Genomic DNA, 17367 nt, shown 5'->3' on the forward strand with positions numbered 1-17367 from the left:
GAACTGGACTCCTGGCACCGTGTTTCCCAAACCAGGCCAAGGGCAGCCCAGATTCTTGAGGTGGGGATGGACATGCCAGTTCCCGATGGGAAGAACTGCAAGGCCACATCACAAGGGTGTGCCTACCAGGAAAGGTCAAGAATTGAGGACACTTTTGCAATAAGTACCAGTAACACCAGTATATGTTTAGTTCCAGTTTATTTATAAACAGAAACTAAAACTGGATGCTCAGAGATGAAGCTATGCATTTTTCCATATTCAATAAATCATTGACTCCTCCGTCATCCTAAGCATCTGTCCTCCCCCGTCTCACCTCTGCCTGCTCTTTCCATCCACAGAGCCCTCACTCACATCCCCTCTCACTCCCACCTCAGGACCCACTGGAGTGCCTTCCGCACATCACACCCTCTCTTCTTCCAGAACCATTGCCAGATTCCTCCAGCTAAGCCACAGCTCTGCACCCCACTCCTGCCATCCTGGAGACTCCCCACACTGGCTTTCCTTGACCTCACAGGACCCACCCTGGTTCTCCAGCCTGCTTCCTGCTGCACCCTTGACCCTCCTTCCCCTCTTGGTGGCTGTCTTCCATTACTGGGTGCCTGCTCCATCTCCTCACTTTCCTCCCCTCCACTGCCTGAAATGCCCCCCTCCTCCCCACTCCATCTGTGTATCCACATTCTTCCCATCCTTTAAGACCCAACACAAACAACTCTTCTTTGTTGAACCTCTGCTGAGCAGAATGGCCCACTTGTGAGCTTGCCTTGCAAACTTATAATGCGTGTTTTCTAGTCCACTCATCTGGCCTGGAATCATATCTTCAGGGTTGAGTTTATGCTGTTGCCTTTTTCGTTTGACTTCTTTTTTCTTTGTTTTCACACACACTTATATTTCTTCCCCCATTACATTATTAATTCCTTGAAGATGAGAATCATGAGATTCAAAGATCATCTTCCTTTTCTAACACTGCTCTCTGGTGAGGGGGTGGTGCATAATAACTGTTTGTTGAATGGACAGATGAATGTGTCTTTGTTGCAGTTTGGTGAATTTGAGATAAAGGAGTGGGACTGGGGGATAGGGAAGGAGGAATAATTTCAGAAGAAAAAAAGGAAATGATAAATATGGCTTTTTCCCTGTTCTCAACTTTATATGGAGAAGTGCATTCCAAAAATGGAGAGCTGTTAGGGTTAGGATTGAAAGCTTTAAGAGAAAAAGCAGCCCAACAGAGGACACAAACACAGAGCCGGAGGCTTGAATTACACTCACAGCACTGCCCTTGACTCACACTATAACTCTGAACGGTCACTTCTCCCTTTCTGTGTGTGTCTCTTTAAGTATAAAAAGAGAAATAATAATACTCACCAAAGACATTTTCAGAAGACTGCAGTATCCTTGGATGAACAGCACTGCGTAGGGTGATGTGCGAATGATATGTTTACAGCACCTTTAAAATTATGTGCTCTTTGTGATTAAATTTTGGTCAGGCCACCAGCAAAATGTGGACATTATTTCACCAGTGTGGTTTGTCACTAAACTTGAAACCCAGCTTGGGGACAGAGGTAAATGTGAGCTGGAGAATAAATGGTGTGTGGGTGAGTCGACAGTCAGGGACTCTAAGAAGCAGGAGGAAAGCAGGCTTGTGGGGTGAAGCCTGTCATTACATCCAGAGCAGGCAGTAGCCATCTGAGCTGATGATCCACTGGGGCCCATCAACCGCTTTCAGGACCAAGTGCTGGGTGAGCGTGAAAAGATAATGAAGGAGGTCTGGGAGTATTGCATTTAATTTGCACATCTCTGCATAAGAATTCAGTTTTATTCTCACTTATGAGACTGTAGATATCTCTTGGTTGACTTTGACATGTCCACATTTTCAGTCTTTTAAAATCTGCTTTCCCCTGTTGTCCTGATTTCTCCTTCATCATCCCTATCCCAGTTGCTTTCCATTGCCTTGATGGGAAAGGATGACAGTCATGAACCATCACCTGATGAGAACCTCATGAGCCCCATATTCTTGTAACACACCCCTGGGGACAGCGCTGGGGGCCTCCCTCCCAGCCCTACCTGATTGAAGCCCTTCCTGACATTCAGAGCAATCATCAAGGCTCCTGGTCACCCAAATTTTAGAACGAGGGCCCTACCCAGGAGCAGCCAGGCATCAGCAGCAGTAGATGGATGATCGATTCTAAGTGCAGAAGAGTCATGTCAAAAAACAGAGTGCCTGTGCCCAACTCTACTTTCCAAAACCACATGGGCTGAATCCTGTGTGTGTTCAGTCATTCAGTCACGTCCAACTCTTAGAGACCCCGTGGACTGTAGCCTGCCAGACTTCTCTGCCCATTGGAGTCTCCAGGCAAGAATACTGGAGTGAGAGGCTAGTTCCTTCAGGGCATCTTCCCAACCCAGGGATCCAACCTGGGTCTCCCCACTGCAGGCAGATTCTTTACTACCTGAGCCACCAGGAAATCCTATTTGGCTTATTTTAAAAAGCAGCCCCTGGCCCACAGGGAAATTCTGAATTTTTTCATATAATCCTGAAAACATAAATAGTTTCAACCTAAATACCACCAGATTGTCTATTTGTGCTGTTTAAGTTTGAAGGCAAGCATTTTACTCTGAGACCTAGCAACACTGGAGCTTTCTCAACATGTTACAAAATTTACAGTCTGGAGTTTTTACGGGAGGTCAATGGGGACACACACAGAAAGGTCAGGGTGAGAGATACGAAATCAGTTGGCCTCATGTTTGTGTCAGTGTCATCGGTTGCATTTTATTTGGTGATTTGGGGGGCTTTTATTATGGAATTCTTTCATTCAACGGTAGGAGTATGTGTGTCTGTGCGTGTGTGTGTGTGCGCTCTAGGACCTGCATACAGGACCTTAAATGGAAGTGTTTTAGTAGCAGCTAAATACATCTACTACCTTTTCTTAATTTATATTGACCCTCAGGAGAAGTTGTCTATTTCATTACACTGCGAGCAGATAGGTGGTGGGTGGATGGATGGACAGATGGACAACTCCTAGATGGCTGTACCTGTGTACAGTCAGAGGTGCTGTGCATGCTCCTATACTTCAGCAGGTTCCTCACCAGGCACATGGTCCCAAGTCCCGGATGGCAGGGCTGGTATTGTCCTCTCCATTCTCTGCAGCTCCGATGGCACCTTGGAGGGTCTGAGCACACAGCGACCTCAACAGTTCTGTGATGTTGCCTGATCTGTGCGTTTTCTCTCTTGCTCTTTCCTCTTCAACAGCTTTACATTCAGCCCATGATGGGGGCTGGCCTGAATTATGAATGTTACCGGTTCGGCATCTCGCCTTCCACCAACGCACTGGTGATTGGTGCTACCGTCATGGAGGGCTTCTACGTGGTCTTTGACAGAGCTCGGAAGAGAGTGGGCTTTGCAGCCAGCCCCTGTGCAGGTAAGTGATGCTCCCGTCAGAGAGGGAGCCTCGGGAGAGCACCTGATGTCAGATAACTGACTTGGAAGCCGGTCTTGATGACAGGTCAATGCTGTTGAAGTGTTTCACTCATGCCTGTCATCAGCAATCAAAATCTTAGCCACAGACTGCACTGTGCGGGTAGCAGAAAGGAATCAGAGTAATTCATGCCAAACTTTCAGTCCAGTGCTAAGTTTTTCAGTCACTAAGTCATGTCTGACTCCTTGAGATGCCATGGACTGCAACATGCCAGGCTTCCCTGTCCTTCACTATCTCCTAGAGTTTGCTCGACCTCATGTCCATTGAGTAGATTATGCCACCCAACCATCTCATCCTTTGTCATCCCTTTCTCCTCCTGTCCTCAATCTTTCCCAGTATCAGGGTCTTTTCCAATGAGTCGGCTCTTCGCATTTGGTGGCCAAAGTATTGGGGCTTCAGCTTCCGCATCAGTCCTTCCAATGAATATTCGGGACTGATTTCCTTTAGGATTGACTGGTTTGATCTCCTTGCTGTCAGTGCTGAGCACACAGCAAATGCACAATTAATGTTAGTCATTATAATCATCTCTCATATTAAACTTAAAATGGTATCTCATACCAGGAATAATAATACTCTATAGGACCTTGGGGATGAATTACAGTTTTTGGACAATGAAAGCAAAATAAATGAAAAAGAAAATCCGTAGATAAGCTGTGTATATTTTCTTCTTCAAAGATATCCTCATTATGAAATAAGAGTTAAGTGCCCATCGTTGCTATTTTCTGAATCCTAAAATCTTAAAACTAAGGAGTCCGTTTTTCTCATAGAATGTTTTTGAGGAGATAGTACGAGGATGACACAGCAGTATTATTCAGCGATGTCTAGCTTGACAACTGGGTGGCTCTTCAGAAAGACCAGGAGAGCACAATAAAGCTGATAGGGTGGTTAACCCCATTCCACTTGGAAGCGTCTGGAGAGTAAGCAGTTTGCTTGAAACGGAGTGTTCCCATAGCACACGGTTTAGAGGGAGGATCAGGTACTTCTGACTAATAGCTGAAGCTAGCAAGAAAAAGGCAGATCTCAGTGGCAGGAAATTGAATTGCTAGAGGGATGAAGAACGAGTATGCACCAGGGTAGAGGCTGGGAGAGGTGTTGCACTAAAGATAGGGTTTCAGAGGATGGAAAACATCCCATTGCATTGAATTTGGGTTCAGGAACATCCTTGAGTTGTGCTGATATCATGCTAAAGGTGATTGTTCAGTCACTCAGTCATGTCTGACTCTCTGTGATCCCATGGACTGCAACACGCCAGGTTTCCCTGTCCTTCACTATCTCCAAGAGTTTACTCAAACTCATGTCCATTGACTTGATGATGCCATCCAACCATCTCATCTTCTGTCACCTCCCTCCCCTCAATCTTTCCCAGCATCAAGGTCTTCTCCAGTGAGTGGGCTCTTCACATCAGGTGGCCAAAGTATTGGAGATTCAGCTTCACCATCCGTCCTTCCAAAGTATATTCAGGCTTGATTTCCTTTAGGATTGACTGGTTTGATTTCCTTGCTGTGCAAGGGACTCTCAAGAGTCAGCACCACAGTTCAAAAGCAATTCTTTAGCGATCAGGGGAAGAACAAGAAATGTGAAGTAGATAAGAACTAACGACAAAAAGATAAAACGGAAGAAAGTTGAGGGTTATAGTGAAATACATGACTATTATGTAGTGAAGGAAATAAAATATGAATTTGATTTTTTAAAATAGCCTTAAACATTAGCTGTAGCTGTAGGACTGATGGGGAAGCTGCCGACCATCCTGGTGGCCTGCACTTGAACCAGACCTTCACTTTGACCTAAGACCAATGGAGATATTTGGAAGGGAGTGAAGGAGGCGAGAGTACACAGGGAAAATGCCAAATGCTCACAGCTGACTTACTCAGGAGGTGAGGTTTCAGTTTTTATTTCTTACTGTCTAAAGTGCTAAATAATGGTCGTAAAATAGAGGCCCAGTAAATAAAGCAGGTAAGTGATGCTTCATATTCTCATTTCAACAGCAACTGTCTATTCCCACTAAATAAAATAACAATATGGAAGACAGAAGATAAATAGCAAAGGGAAAAATTGTATCTGGACTATTGTTGTTTAGTCTCTAAGTCGTGTCCTACTCTTGCGACCCCATGGACTGTAGCCCACCAGGCTCCTCTGTCCATGGCATTCTCCAGGCAAGAATACTGGAGTGGGTTGCCAGTTCCTCCTTCAGGGGATCTTCCCGACCCAAGGATCAAACCCATGTCTCCCACATTGGCAGGCGTGTTCTTTACCACTGAGCCACCAGGGAAGCCCATCTGGGCTACAGGCCACTTCATATTCTCTGTACATAAATCACCCCCACCATGTACAGATCTGATGTCTTGCCCCATGTACAGATCCGATGTCTCGCGGTATATCTTAAACACCAGCGTGGACTTCTTTGACTTTGCCTTAGTGGATAGACTCGGCACCTTGAGGTTTGTCACTTTTTCAGCCATGAGTAAACGTTCGCCTTTCAGGTGTCTATTCACTCTTGCAACCAGCTAGATCATCACTGAAAGAGCGCTTTCGCGGCAACCTGAAACACTACTGTATCTCCCATGACTCTTTGCCTTCTCCAACCCAGAGGATCAAAGAAATATAGCAATTTTCTCCGCAATTTCTACTCTCTTGTTAAATACCATTAAGTAAAGGCCTCTGTGGCAACAGCCATTAGATTGTCCACTTAACATATCAGAGAGCATAATCATTGCTTGTTTCTGGGTGAATTGCTGTTGGAAATAGTTTAATATTAAGTGTCTCTAAGTAGAGCGGAAATGGTATGGACCTAACAGAAGCAGAAGATATTAAGAAGAGGTGGCAAGAATACACAGAAGAACTATACAAAAAAAGATCTTCATGACCCAGATAATCATGATGGTGCGATCACTCACCTAAAGCCAGACATCCTGGAATGTGAAGTAAACTGGACCTTAGGAAGCATCACTACGAACAAAGCTAGTGGAGGTGATGGAATTCCAGTTAAGCTATTGGAATTCCTAAAAGACGATGCTGTGAAAGTGCTGCCCTCAGTATGCCAGCAAATCTGGAAAACTCATCAGTGGCCACAGGACTGGAAAAGGTCAGTTTTCATTCCAATCCCAAAGAAAAGCAATGCCAAAGAATGCTCAGACTACCACACAATTGCACTCATCTCACACACTAGCAAAATCATGCTCAAAATTCTCCAAGCCAGGTTTCAACAGTACGTGAACCATGAACTTCTAGATGTGGATTTAGAAAAGGCAGAGAACCGGAGATCAAATTGCCAACAGCCACTGGATCATCAAAAATGCAGAAGAGTTCCAGGAAAATATCTATTTCTGCTTTATTGACTATGCCAAAGCCTTTGACTGTGTGGATCACAACAAACTGTGGAAAATTGTTCAAGAGATGAATACCAGTCCACCTTACCTGCCTCCTGAGAAATGTGTGTGCAAGTCAAGAAGCAATAGTTAGAACTGGACATGGAACAGACGGTTCCAAATTGGGAAAGGAGTATGTCAAGGCTGTATATTGTCACCCTGCTTATTTAACTTATATGCAGAGTACATTATGTGAAAAAGTGGACTGGATGAAGCACAAGCTGGAATCAAGATTGCTGGGAGAAATATCAATAACCTCAAGTACACAGATGACACCACCCTTATGGCAGAAAGCGAAAAAGAACTAAAGAGCCTTTTGATGAAAGTGAAAGAGGAGAGTGAAAAACTTGGCTTAAAACTCAATATTCAGAAAACTAAGATCATGGCATCTGGTCCCATCACTTCATGGCAAATAGATGGGGAAACAGTGAAAACAGTGACAGACTTTATTATTTTGGGCTCTAAAATCACTGCAGATGGGACTGCAGCCATGAAGTTAGAAGACGCTTGCTCCTTGGAAGAAAAGCCATGACCAACCTAGACAGTATATTAAAAAGCAGAGTCATTACTTTGCCAACAAGGGTCCATCTAGTCAAGGCTATGGGTTTTCCAGTAGTCATGTATGGATTTTCTTTCTAAAAAGAAAGCTGAGTGCCGAGGAATTGATGCTTTTGAATTGTGGTGTCAGAGAAACTCTTGAGAGTCCCTTGGACAGCAAGGAGATCCAACCAGTCCATCCTAAAGAAAATCAGTCCTGAATATTCATTGGAAGGACTGATGCTAAAGCTGAAGCTCCAATACTTTGGCCACCTGATGCGAAGAACTAACTCATTGGAAAAGAGCCTGAGGCTATGAAAGATTGAAGGCAGGAGGAAAAGGGGACGACAGGGGATGAGATGGTTGGGTGGCATCACCAACTCGATGGACATGAGTTTGAGCAAGCTCCAGTAGTTGGTGATGATGGACAGGGAGGCCTGGCCTGCTGCAGTCCATGGCGTTACAAAGAGTCAGACATGACTGAGCAACTGAACCGAACTGAACTGAAGCAGAACTACATTCTTCCCTACATTTCACCATGCCTTCTTTGTTAGGTGTTCTTATACAAGTTGTGTTGCTATTTTTTTTTAATGTATTTAAGTTCTTGGTACTTAAACATTAGATTTTACCAGCTGTGGGAATATATTCTTTGTCTCCTCTTTAGTGCAAATTGTTTAGCCATTAAAGTAATTACATCCCTCAGGGCAGCAATTAGGAGCCAGACAGTGGAATAAAGTGCAATAATAGTAAGTGGAAGAGATATGCTGCCTTTCTTTTTTCTTTTTTAAAGTGTTTAAGTTATAACATGTTTGAAATGAATTTTTTTTCAGTTGCAAGGAGCCATATATTATGCACATACTTGGGAAAACCCAGATGTAACAAATGCTAACCTTTTGTCATATTGTCTTCAGAAATTTGTTGTAGAAACAGATAAATATAGCCAACACCCTATCCCACTGCCTTCCCAGAATTACTCCTTATGCTGAAATTTGTGTATGTTCTTTTCATAATTATAGCATGTTTATAACTTCATTATGTGGCTGCAACTATCTTAGATTAGTTTTTGATTGCTGTGTAACAGTTACCCGCAAATTTAGCAGCACTTCATGGCCTTGTGCAGGTACTGAGGGTCAGGAATTGAGAGGGGGCTCAGCTGGGTGGTCCTGGCCCAGAGTCTCTTATGGGGCCGCAGAAACCTGAAGGCTAAAGGAGCGCTTCCAAGCTCAGTCACTTGGTTATTGGCCAGAGCCCTCTTTCCTTGCCGTATGGACCTCATCACTGTCAGGCAGGGCACTGATCACCCCAGAACAATGACCCCAGAGAGAGAGAGAGAGCAGATAGAGTCCCTGACACGAAGCCACGGCCCTTTTATAATCTAATCTTAGAAGTTTGTGTCATTTTTTAATCTATTATTTAATCTATCACTTATGCCTACACTCTTGGTCACACAGAGCCACTTTGGTACTATATAACCTGGCAGAGGACTACATGGAATAAATATTAAGCAGCAGGGAATCACAGCGGGTCATCTTAGAAGCTGCCTGCTCAGTTCAGTCGCTCAGTCATGTCCAACTCTTTGCGACCCCATGGACTGCAGCAGTGCAGGCTTCCCTGCCCATCACCAACTCCTGGATCTTGCTCAAACTCGTGTCCATTGAGTCGGTGATGCCATCCAACCATCTCATCCTCTGTTGTTCCCTTCTTCTCCTGCCTTCAGTCCTTCTAAGCATCAGGTCTTTTCCAATGAGTCAGTTCTTCGCATCAGGTGGCCAAAGTATTGGAGCTTCAGCTTCACCACCAGTCCTTCCAATGACTATTCAGGACTGATTTCCTTTAGGATGGACTGGTTGGATCTCCTTACAGTCCAAGGGACTCTCAAGAGTCTTCTCCAACACCATAGTTCAAAAGCATCAATTCTTCAGTGCTTGGCTTTCTTTATAATACAACTCTCACATCCATACGTAACTACTGGAAAAACCATAGCTTTGAGTAGACAGACCTTTGTTGGCAAAGTAATGTCTCTGCTTTTTAATATGCTGTCTAGGTTGGTCATAGCTTTTCTTCCAAGGAGCAAGTGTCTTTTAATTTCATGGCTGAAGTCCCATTTGCAGTTATTTTGGAGCCCCCCAAAATAAAGTCTATCACTGTTTCCACTGTTTCCCCATCTATTTGCCATGAAATGATGGGACCTGATTTTTGACTTTTGAGTTTTAAGCCAGCTTTTTCACTCCCCTCTTTCACTTTCATCAAGAGATTCTCTATTTCCTTTTTGCCTTCTGCCGTATGGGTGGTGTCATCTGTATATCTGAGGTTATTGATATTTCTCCTGGCAGTCTTGATTCCAGCTTGTGCTTCATCCAGCCCGGCATTTTGCATGATGTATTCTGCATATAAGTTAAATAAGTTAAATATATAGCCTTGATGTACTCCTTTCCCAAATTTGAACCAGTATACTTTTCCATGTCTGATTCTAACTGTTGCTTCTTGACCTGCATACACATTTCTCAGGAGGCAGGTAAGGTGGTCTGGTATTCCAGTCTCTTTCAGAATTTTCCACAGTTTGTTGTGATCCACACAGTCAAAGGCGTTGGCATAGTTAATAAAGCAGAAGTAGATGTTTTTCTGGAATTCTTCTGCATTTTCAATGATCCAGTGGCTGTTGGCAATTTGATCTCTGGTTCCTCTGCCCTTTATAAATCCAACCTGGACATCTGGAAGTTCATGTGTCACATACTTTTGAAGCCTGACTTAGAGAATTTTGAGCATTACTTTGCTAACATGTGAAACGAGTGCAACTGTGCAGTAGTCTGAGCATTCTTTGGCATTTCCTTTCTTTGGGATTGGAATGAAAACTGACCTTCTCCAGTCCTGTGGCCACTGCTGAGTTTTCCAAATTTGCTGGCATATTGAGTGCAGCACTTTCACAGCATCATGGGGATTTGAAATAGCTCAACTGGAATTCCATCACCTCCACTAGCTTTGTTCATAGTGATGGCTTCCTAAGGCCCACTTGACTTAACATTCCAGGATATCTTGCTCTAAGTGAGTGATCACACCATCGTGATTATCTGGGTAGTGAATATCTTTTTTGTATAGTTCTTCTGTGTATTCTTGCCACCTCTTTTTAATATTTTCTGCTTCTGTTAGGTCCCTACCATTTCTGTCCTTTGTTGTGCCGATCTTTGTGTGAAATGTTCCTTCGGTATCTCTAATTTTCTTGAAGAGATCTCTAGTGTTTCCCACTCTACTGTTTTCCTCTGTTTCTTTGTATTGATCATTTAGGAAGGCTTTCTTATCTCTCCTTGCTATTCTTTGGAACTCTGCATTCAGATGGATGTATCTTTCCTTTTCTCCTTTGCCTTTCACTTCTCTTCTTTTCTCAGCTATTTGTAAGGCCTCCTCAGACAACCATTTTGCCTTTTTCATTTTTCTCCCCTTGGGAATGGTTTTGATCACCCCCTCCTGTACAATGTCACGAACCTCTATCCATATTTCCTCAGGCACTCTATCAGATCTAATCCCTTGAATCCCTTCTCTAAGAATACTGGAGTGGGTTGCCATTCCCTTCTCCAGGGAATCTTCCTGACCCAGGGATCAAACCCAGGTTTCCTGCATTGCAGAAAGATTCTTTACCATCTGAGCCACCAGGGAAACCTAGAAGCTGCCTGCTGCTGCTGCTACTAAGTCACTTCAGTCATGTCAGATTCTGTGTGATCCCATAGACGGCAGCCCACCAGGCTCCCCCGTCCCTGGGATTCTCCAGGCAAGAACACTGGAGTGAGTTGCCATTTCCTTCTCCAATGCATGAAAGTGAAAAGTGAAAGTGAGGTCACTCAGTCATGTCCGACTCTTCGTGACCTCAGGGACTGCAGCCTACCAGGCTCCTCCATCCATGCGATTTTCCAGGCAAGAGTACTGGAGTGGGGTGCCATTGCCTTCTCCCATCATGTTTGCTAGATTTTGCAGTTTGAATGAGTACAGGTCATTCATTGTGACTGCTGTGCATTTTCCCACTATATGAGTATACCCAGATCATTTAGCCAGTCCTACTTTGATTAATGCTTGGGTTGTTTCTGATATTTCAATTATAAACGGTACTATGCTGAACATCTTTGTGCACATGAATGAGACCTTCTGTAAATGGAATTTGTAGGTGACTTGTACGCCAGCCTTCAGTATTACTGGCTGCTATCATATTTTTCTTTGAAGCAGGTGGACTACCAGAGTTATACAAGAATTTTCATTCCATCAAAATATTACCATATTCATTTCATTTTGTTTTGTTTTTGTCAATATGCATGTGAAATAGTGTCACATTTTAATTAAATCCTCCTGAAATTACATAACTTTTGATATGTCTATGGACTGTTCAACCTTTTTATCTGATAGTGAATTTTTCTGGTAGCAATTTGTGCACATTTTTCTATTTAGTTTTTATTGACATGCCTAAGTTCTTTCTATACTGGAGAAACTATTTTTCTGGGTTATGTGCATGGCAATTATTTTCTCCTAATCTCTCTGGCTTTTCTTGGGTTTGGTCTCTTTTATTTGTGCTTTTAAATTTAGTGAAATAGAATTTACTAATCCCTTTTTAAGGCTCTTATTCTGTACCCTTTTTGAGAAATTCTTCCTTACTCTAAAAAAATAGAAATTATTTTTCTTCTAAAGATATGATATACTTTTGTTTCATTTTCTTCTAAAATGTGAAGTAGGAATCTAATTTTTATGAGGCCATTGAATTTCCTCAGCATCATTTTTTGCTTATGTGCTTTTCCAAACACTTTTTTCAATATTTCACTGTGAAAATTTTCAATATTCAAAAAGAGTAAAAGTAATAAAATAATGTTCTGCATACCAACCATCTGGATTTAATTTTAACATTTTGCCACATACTGGTATCTGTGTATATGTGTGTATGTATGGTTTGCTGAACCATTTGCAAATAAGTTGCAATGTTATGGTATTTCACCCCTAAATATTTCATCATTCATCTCAAAATTAAGTATATCCTCCTACATAATCATATCAATATGAAACCTAAAATGTAACAATACTTACCTAATATCATGTAATATCTAAACCATAGTCCAATTTCCCCATCTGAAGGCCAGTTGTTTTATAGAATGGATCATACTCAAATTTATTGGAGTACTTCTTGATGGTATCACTTAATATGTTTGTTTGATGTCATATTCAAATTTCCTGTATACTTGAACTTCAGTCTAAAGGCTTGATTCGATTCAGGTTAAATATGTTTTGCAAGGTACCTACTAAACTTTAATAGCATCTGTGTCATGTATATATGTCTGGGTCTGTTTCTGAGAATTCTGTTCTGTCCCAGTAGGGGCAGTTTTGTATTCTTGTGCTATAACATATGGTTTTGATTCCTGTAGTTAAAAGAAGACTGACTATCTTGTAGGGGTTCGACTCTTTCTCCTTAGTCTTCTTTAAAATTGTGCTGTCTACATTTGTTGTTTTATTTGGCTTGTCAAAATCTCTGAAGAATCATACCAAGATTTTGGTCAGAACCATACTGAATTTGTAGGTTAACTTAAGAAGAAATCAGATCTTTACTGTATGAGTCTTTTCCCCATAAATGTGCTAAATTCCATTTGTTTAGGTAATCTTTTATGTCTTACATCAATGCTCTGTAGTTTTCTTTAAACAGGTTTTAACATATATACTTATTACCTCTCTATTGCTATGAGATTATTTAAAAATGTACATTCTAATGGATTGTTTGGTATACAGGCATTCAATTTTTTTTTTTCTATATCAATCTTCTATCAAGCCATCTTGCTGGATTCTCCTTTTTTAAAATAGTTACTAAAGTCACTTGCATTTTCTTTGAAAAGTTATATGATCTGCAAATAGTACATTTTTATCATTTCTAATCTTTTATCTTTTTTTATTTTGTGATGCTTTTAGAGGCACTATTGAATAGAAATGGATATTTTTCCATAATTTAATGGGAATAATTATTATATTTTACCATTGAGCATAATATATGGGATAGGTTTGTGGAATTCTCTTCTAATCCTCAGTTAAGGGATTCCAGTAGTTTAGTATGAATGAAAAAAAAACCACTTGGAAAAAAAAAAAAACACTTGACAGTTTCTACTAATGTTAAACAGACTCCTACTCAATGAGTCAGCAATTTCATCTTAGGAGAAAGGAAGATGTAAGTCCACTCAAAGACTTGACCAGAAACAGGTTTACTCATAAAACCAACCAAAGTACTGCATTCATTTAGTCATTCTATAAAACTATCATTTCCTTCAAACTAAGAACAGCCTCCTACAAAAGAGAATGGGTAAGGGAATTCCCTGGTGGTCCAGTGGCTAAGACTCTGTGCTCCCGATACAGGGGGGCTAGGTTCGATCCCTGGTCAGGGAACTAGTTCCCACGTGCCACAGCTAAGACTCTATGCAGCCAAATAAATAAATATTAAAAAAAAAAGAGAGAGAGAATGGGTAAGCAAATGGTCATCTTTCCTCTCAGTGTAACACTACCTAGCGATTTTCTTTCCGCTGAAGAATGTACTTTAGGATTTCTTTTATTAAAATTTATGAAAGGTATATTTTATTTCACCACTTCTTTTTTCCTAATAATTTCATTTATTTATTTTTGGTTGCCCTGGACCGCGGGCTTTCTCTAGTTGCTGTGAGTGCAGGCTACTCTCCTGCAGAGTACAGGCTTCTCACTGTGGTGCCTTCTCTTATTGGGGAGCACAGGCTCTAGGCACGAGGGCTTCAACAGTTGCAGCACATGGGTTCAGTTGTTACATTGTGCAAATCTAGGGTGCTTGGGCTTTAGCAGTCACTGCACACAGCCTTAGTAGTTGTGGCTCGTAGGCTCTAGAGCATAGGTGCAGAAGTTGTGGTACACAGGCTTGGTTGCCCCATGGCATGTGGAATCTTCCTGGATCAGGGGTTGAACCCATGTCCTCTTTATTTGCAGGCAGATTCTCATCCGCTGCACCACCAGGGAAGTCCTCACCATTTCTTGACTCATAATTTAGCTATGTATGGAATTTAAGTTGACCGTTTTCCCTTAGTGTTCTGAAGATGCTATTCATTATGCTCCTGCCATCATAATTGACAGTGCGTTTCCACTGTTACATCTTTAAGGGTAATCTTTTCTTTTTCTCTGAACAATGTTGAGAGTTCTTTTCAGTTTAAATTTTTAGTGTTCTGAGTTTTCACCATGGTATATCCAGATATAGGTTATTTTATTAGCTTGCTAAAACTCACTGTACTCTCCAATTCTGATAATTTATGTTTTTCATCATCAGCCCTAGAAAATTCTCAGTAATATCTCCTCCACTATTGCCTCGTATCCATTCTTCCTGCTTTCTTCTAGTCTTCTATGAAATAAATTTTGGGATTTCTCATTATTTCCTGCATATCCGTTGACCTTTTATTCATATTTTTCTCTCTTCATCTTTGCTGAGTCCTACGTGGGCTCCTCAGATACATCTTATATTAGCCTCGTTCTCTCTTCGGCTGTGTTACCTATTCTGTAAGTTTTTAACTACATTGACTGTATATTTCATTTCCAGAAATGCTATTTTGTATTTTCTCAAATGTACTAGTTTACTTTTCCATCCAATCCAATGAGTCGCTCAGTCATGTCCAACACTTTGCGACCCCTTTGACTATAGCCCACCAGGCTCCTACCTCCATGGGATTCTCCAGGCAAGAATACTGAAGTGGGTTCCCATTTCTTCTGCCAGGGGATCTTCCCAACCCAGGGACTGAACCCGGGTCTCCTGCATTGCAGGCAGACTCTTTACTGTCTGAGCCACCAGGAAAGCCCAGAGTCAGTCATATAGAGTACATAAAATCTTCCCTTATTATTAATTTTTGAGCATCATGATCGATTGTATGGGTGTTTCCTAATTTGTTTAATCCTTATTGATAGCTATTTAGATTATTTCTAAACTTTTGTTGTTACAATGATGCTACAGTGAACACCATTTATATACGTCTATTCACACATAAGCAAGTATACCTCCAGGATGGATTGCTAGAAGTAGAATTACTGGGTTGAAGGGTGTAGAATTTGTAATCTTGATGGATATGGTCACATTGCTTTCCTAACAGGTTATGGTTGTTTATACCTGGCTATACTAGTTCTCTAGCAATGTATGTGATGGCCTGTTTCTCCAGTCAGACTCACCAACATGGTGACCTTGGGGAATTTTGCCAAAAAGATTATCTCAGTGTAGTTTTAATTGTATTGCCTTATATAGGTGAGGTTGAGTTTCTTTTCATATATCTAAAGGCATTTGTTTTTCATTTTCTGTGAACTATCTACACTGATCTTTTCCCCATTTGTTTTTTGTTGGATTTTTAGGTTTTTGTGTTAATTTATAAGAGCTCTTTATGTGTACATTTGTCTGGAGCGGGCAAAAAACGCTAAAATTCATATCTCAATTGTAAATTATTCTTAAACTTTGCTTCTGATGAATTTCAGTGTAAAAACTATTTACTTTTATGCATTTAAGTATATCAGTCTTTTGCTCTAAGGTTCTTGGGCTTAATGTTCCATTTCAAATTATCTTCCTCACTAAAATTATTCTGTGAGTTAAGTACTTCTACATCTGGTTTCCCCTGGCATAGAATGTATAGATTAAATATTTTCCCTCAAGATGACTACCAGATTGTTTCTATAACATTTATAAAATGATCTCTCTCTTCTTGACTAATTTGAAGTCCCACTATTATTGCATACCAAATTCAAGTAAATACTTGAGAAATATATATTTATTTCTGGACTTACTATTTTGTTCACTTGATATGTTGTAGAGTATTATTTTCCTTTTGTTCTTTTTTTTCAAAACTTCTCTGCTATTCTTAATTTTCTTTTCCTTTATGAACTTTTGAATCAGTTTGTTCAGTTAAAAAAATAATCTTGTTGACGTTTTAGTGAGCTTTTAATCCCTTTAAACACAGCCATTGTATAATTCAAGCAGATTGTTGTATTTTCTAACATTGAAAGAGAACTTATCTCCCTGTTTTTGTGTCTGTTGACTGTTCTCTCATGGTGGGTTTTTTTTCTCACCTGGTTTGTAATTTTTTTGTTGTGAACTTTTCTTTGGTGAAAGTGAAAAGTGAAGTCGCTCAGTCATGTTCAACTCTTTGTGACCCCATGGACTGTAGCCTACCATGCTCCTCCGTCCATGGGATTTTCCAGGCAGGAGTACTGGAGTGGGGTGCTATTTCCTTCTTCAGAGGATCTTCCTGACCCAGGAATCAAACCCAGGTCTCCCATATTGTAGGTAGATGCTTTACTGTCTGAGCCACCAGGAAAGTTCATCTTTGGTGAAAGTGCTTTTATTTTCCCATCTGAGAGACTTCAGTGCACTTTGGTTTGTAAAAATGTTCCTATAAAGCAATTTTGCATTTTTCTGTTGGGTGTTTTCAAACCAAAACCCTTGGTATAGGGTTTCTATACCAAGTTGTATAAACTGATATGTCAGCCATGCTTGAGGTACTGGTTTGGAAGTTCCATTTCTCATGGAAGAATCTCCCTTCCCTTCAACTTCTACCCCTTCTCAAACCTCGGACAGAGTCAGGCTTCCTTATTGATAGAGATTTTCTGGCTCCCTGTGCTGACGGGCCAGACTTTCATTGGCATCTCGGCTCTAGTACCTCTCTCCTTGGTGCTGGCATCAAGCACCACCACCACCACCACCCCCCACTTTCTGGGTATTGAAACTGCAGCACTAGGGTCTGTTTCTGACCTCAGCTGCATATTTTCAATTGAGCGTTGTTTTATTCTTATTTCTGTGTGTTATGGCAGGAGAAAGTTCTACCTTTGCATCAACCAGCAACTTGAAAAATCTTCGGGAACTCCCCTTCCCCCTGCCCTGGGTCTTATTTTGGTTTTCATAATAATCTGTGTTTGTCAAACACCACTTAGTTATGGGATTAGACTTTTCTATAAGGGATGGGCTGAGGCAGGAAGGAGAGCAGTGAGTAGGAGCTCTT

General features: G+C 41.3%; 1 protein-coding gene across 1 annotated transcript in view; it reads left to right on the top strand.

Annotated features, from left to right (window-relative positions):
• Positions 1-17367, top strand: part of BACE2 (beta-secretase 2) — a 109783-nt gene that overhangs the window by 74001 nt on the left and 18415 nt on the right. The window contains exon 8 of the mRNA XM_004003354.6: positions 3245-3413. Coding sequence (XP_004003403.3) covers positions 3245-3413 — 169 coding nt within the window. The remainder of the gene's footprint in view (positions 1-3244; positions 3414-17367) is intronic.

This window comes from Ovis aries, chromosome 1 (assembly GCF_016772045.2).
Source record: "Ovis aries strain OAR_USU_Benz2616 breed Rambouillet chromosome 1, ARS-UI_Ramb_v3.0, whole genome shotgun sequence".
Classification (NCBI taxonomy): Eukaryota; Metazoa; Chordata; class Mammalia; order Artiodactyla; family Bovidae; genus Ovis; species Ovis aries.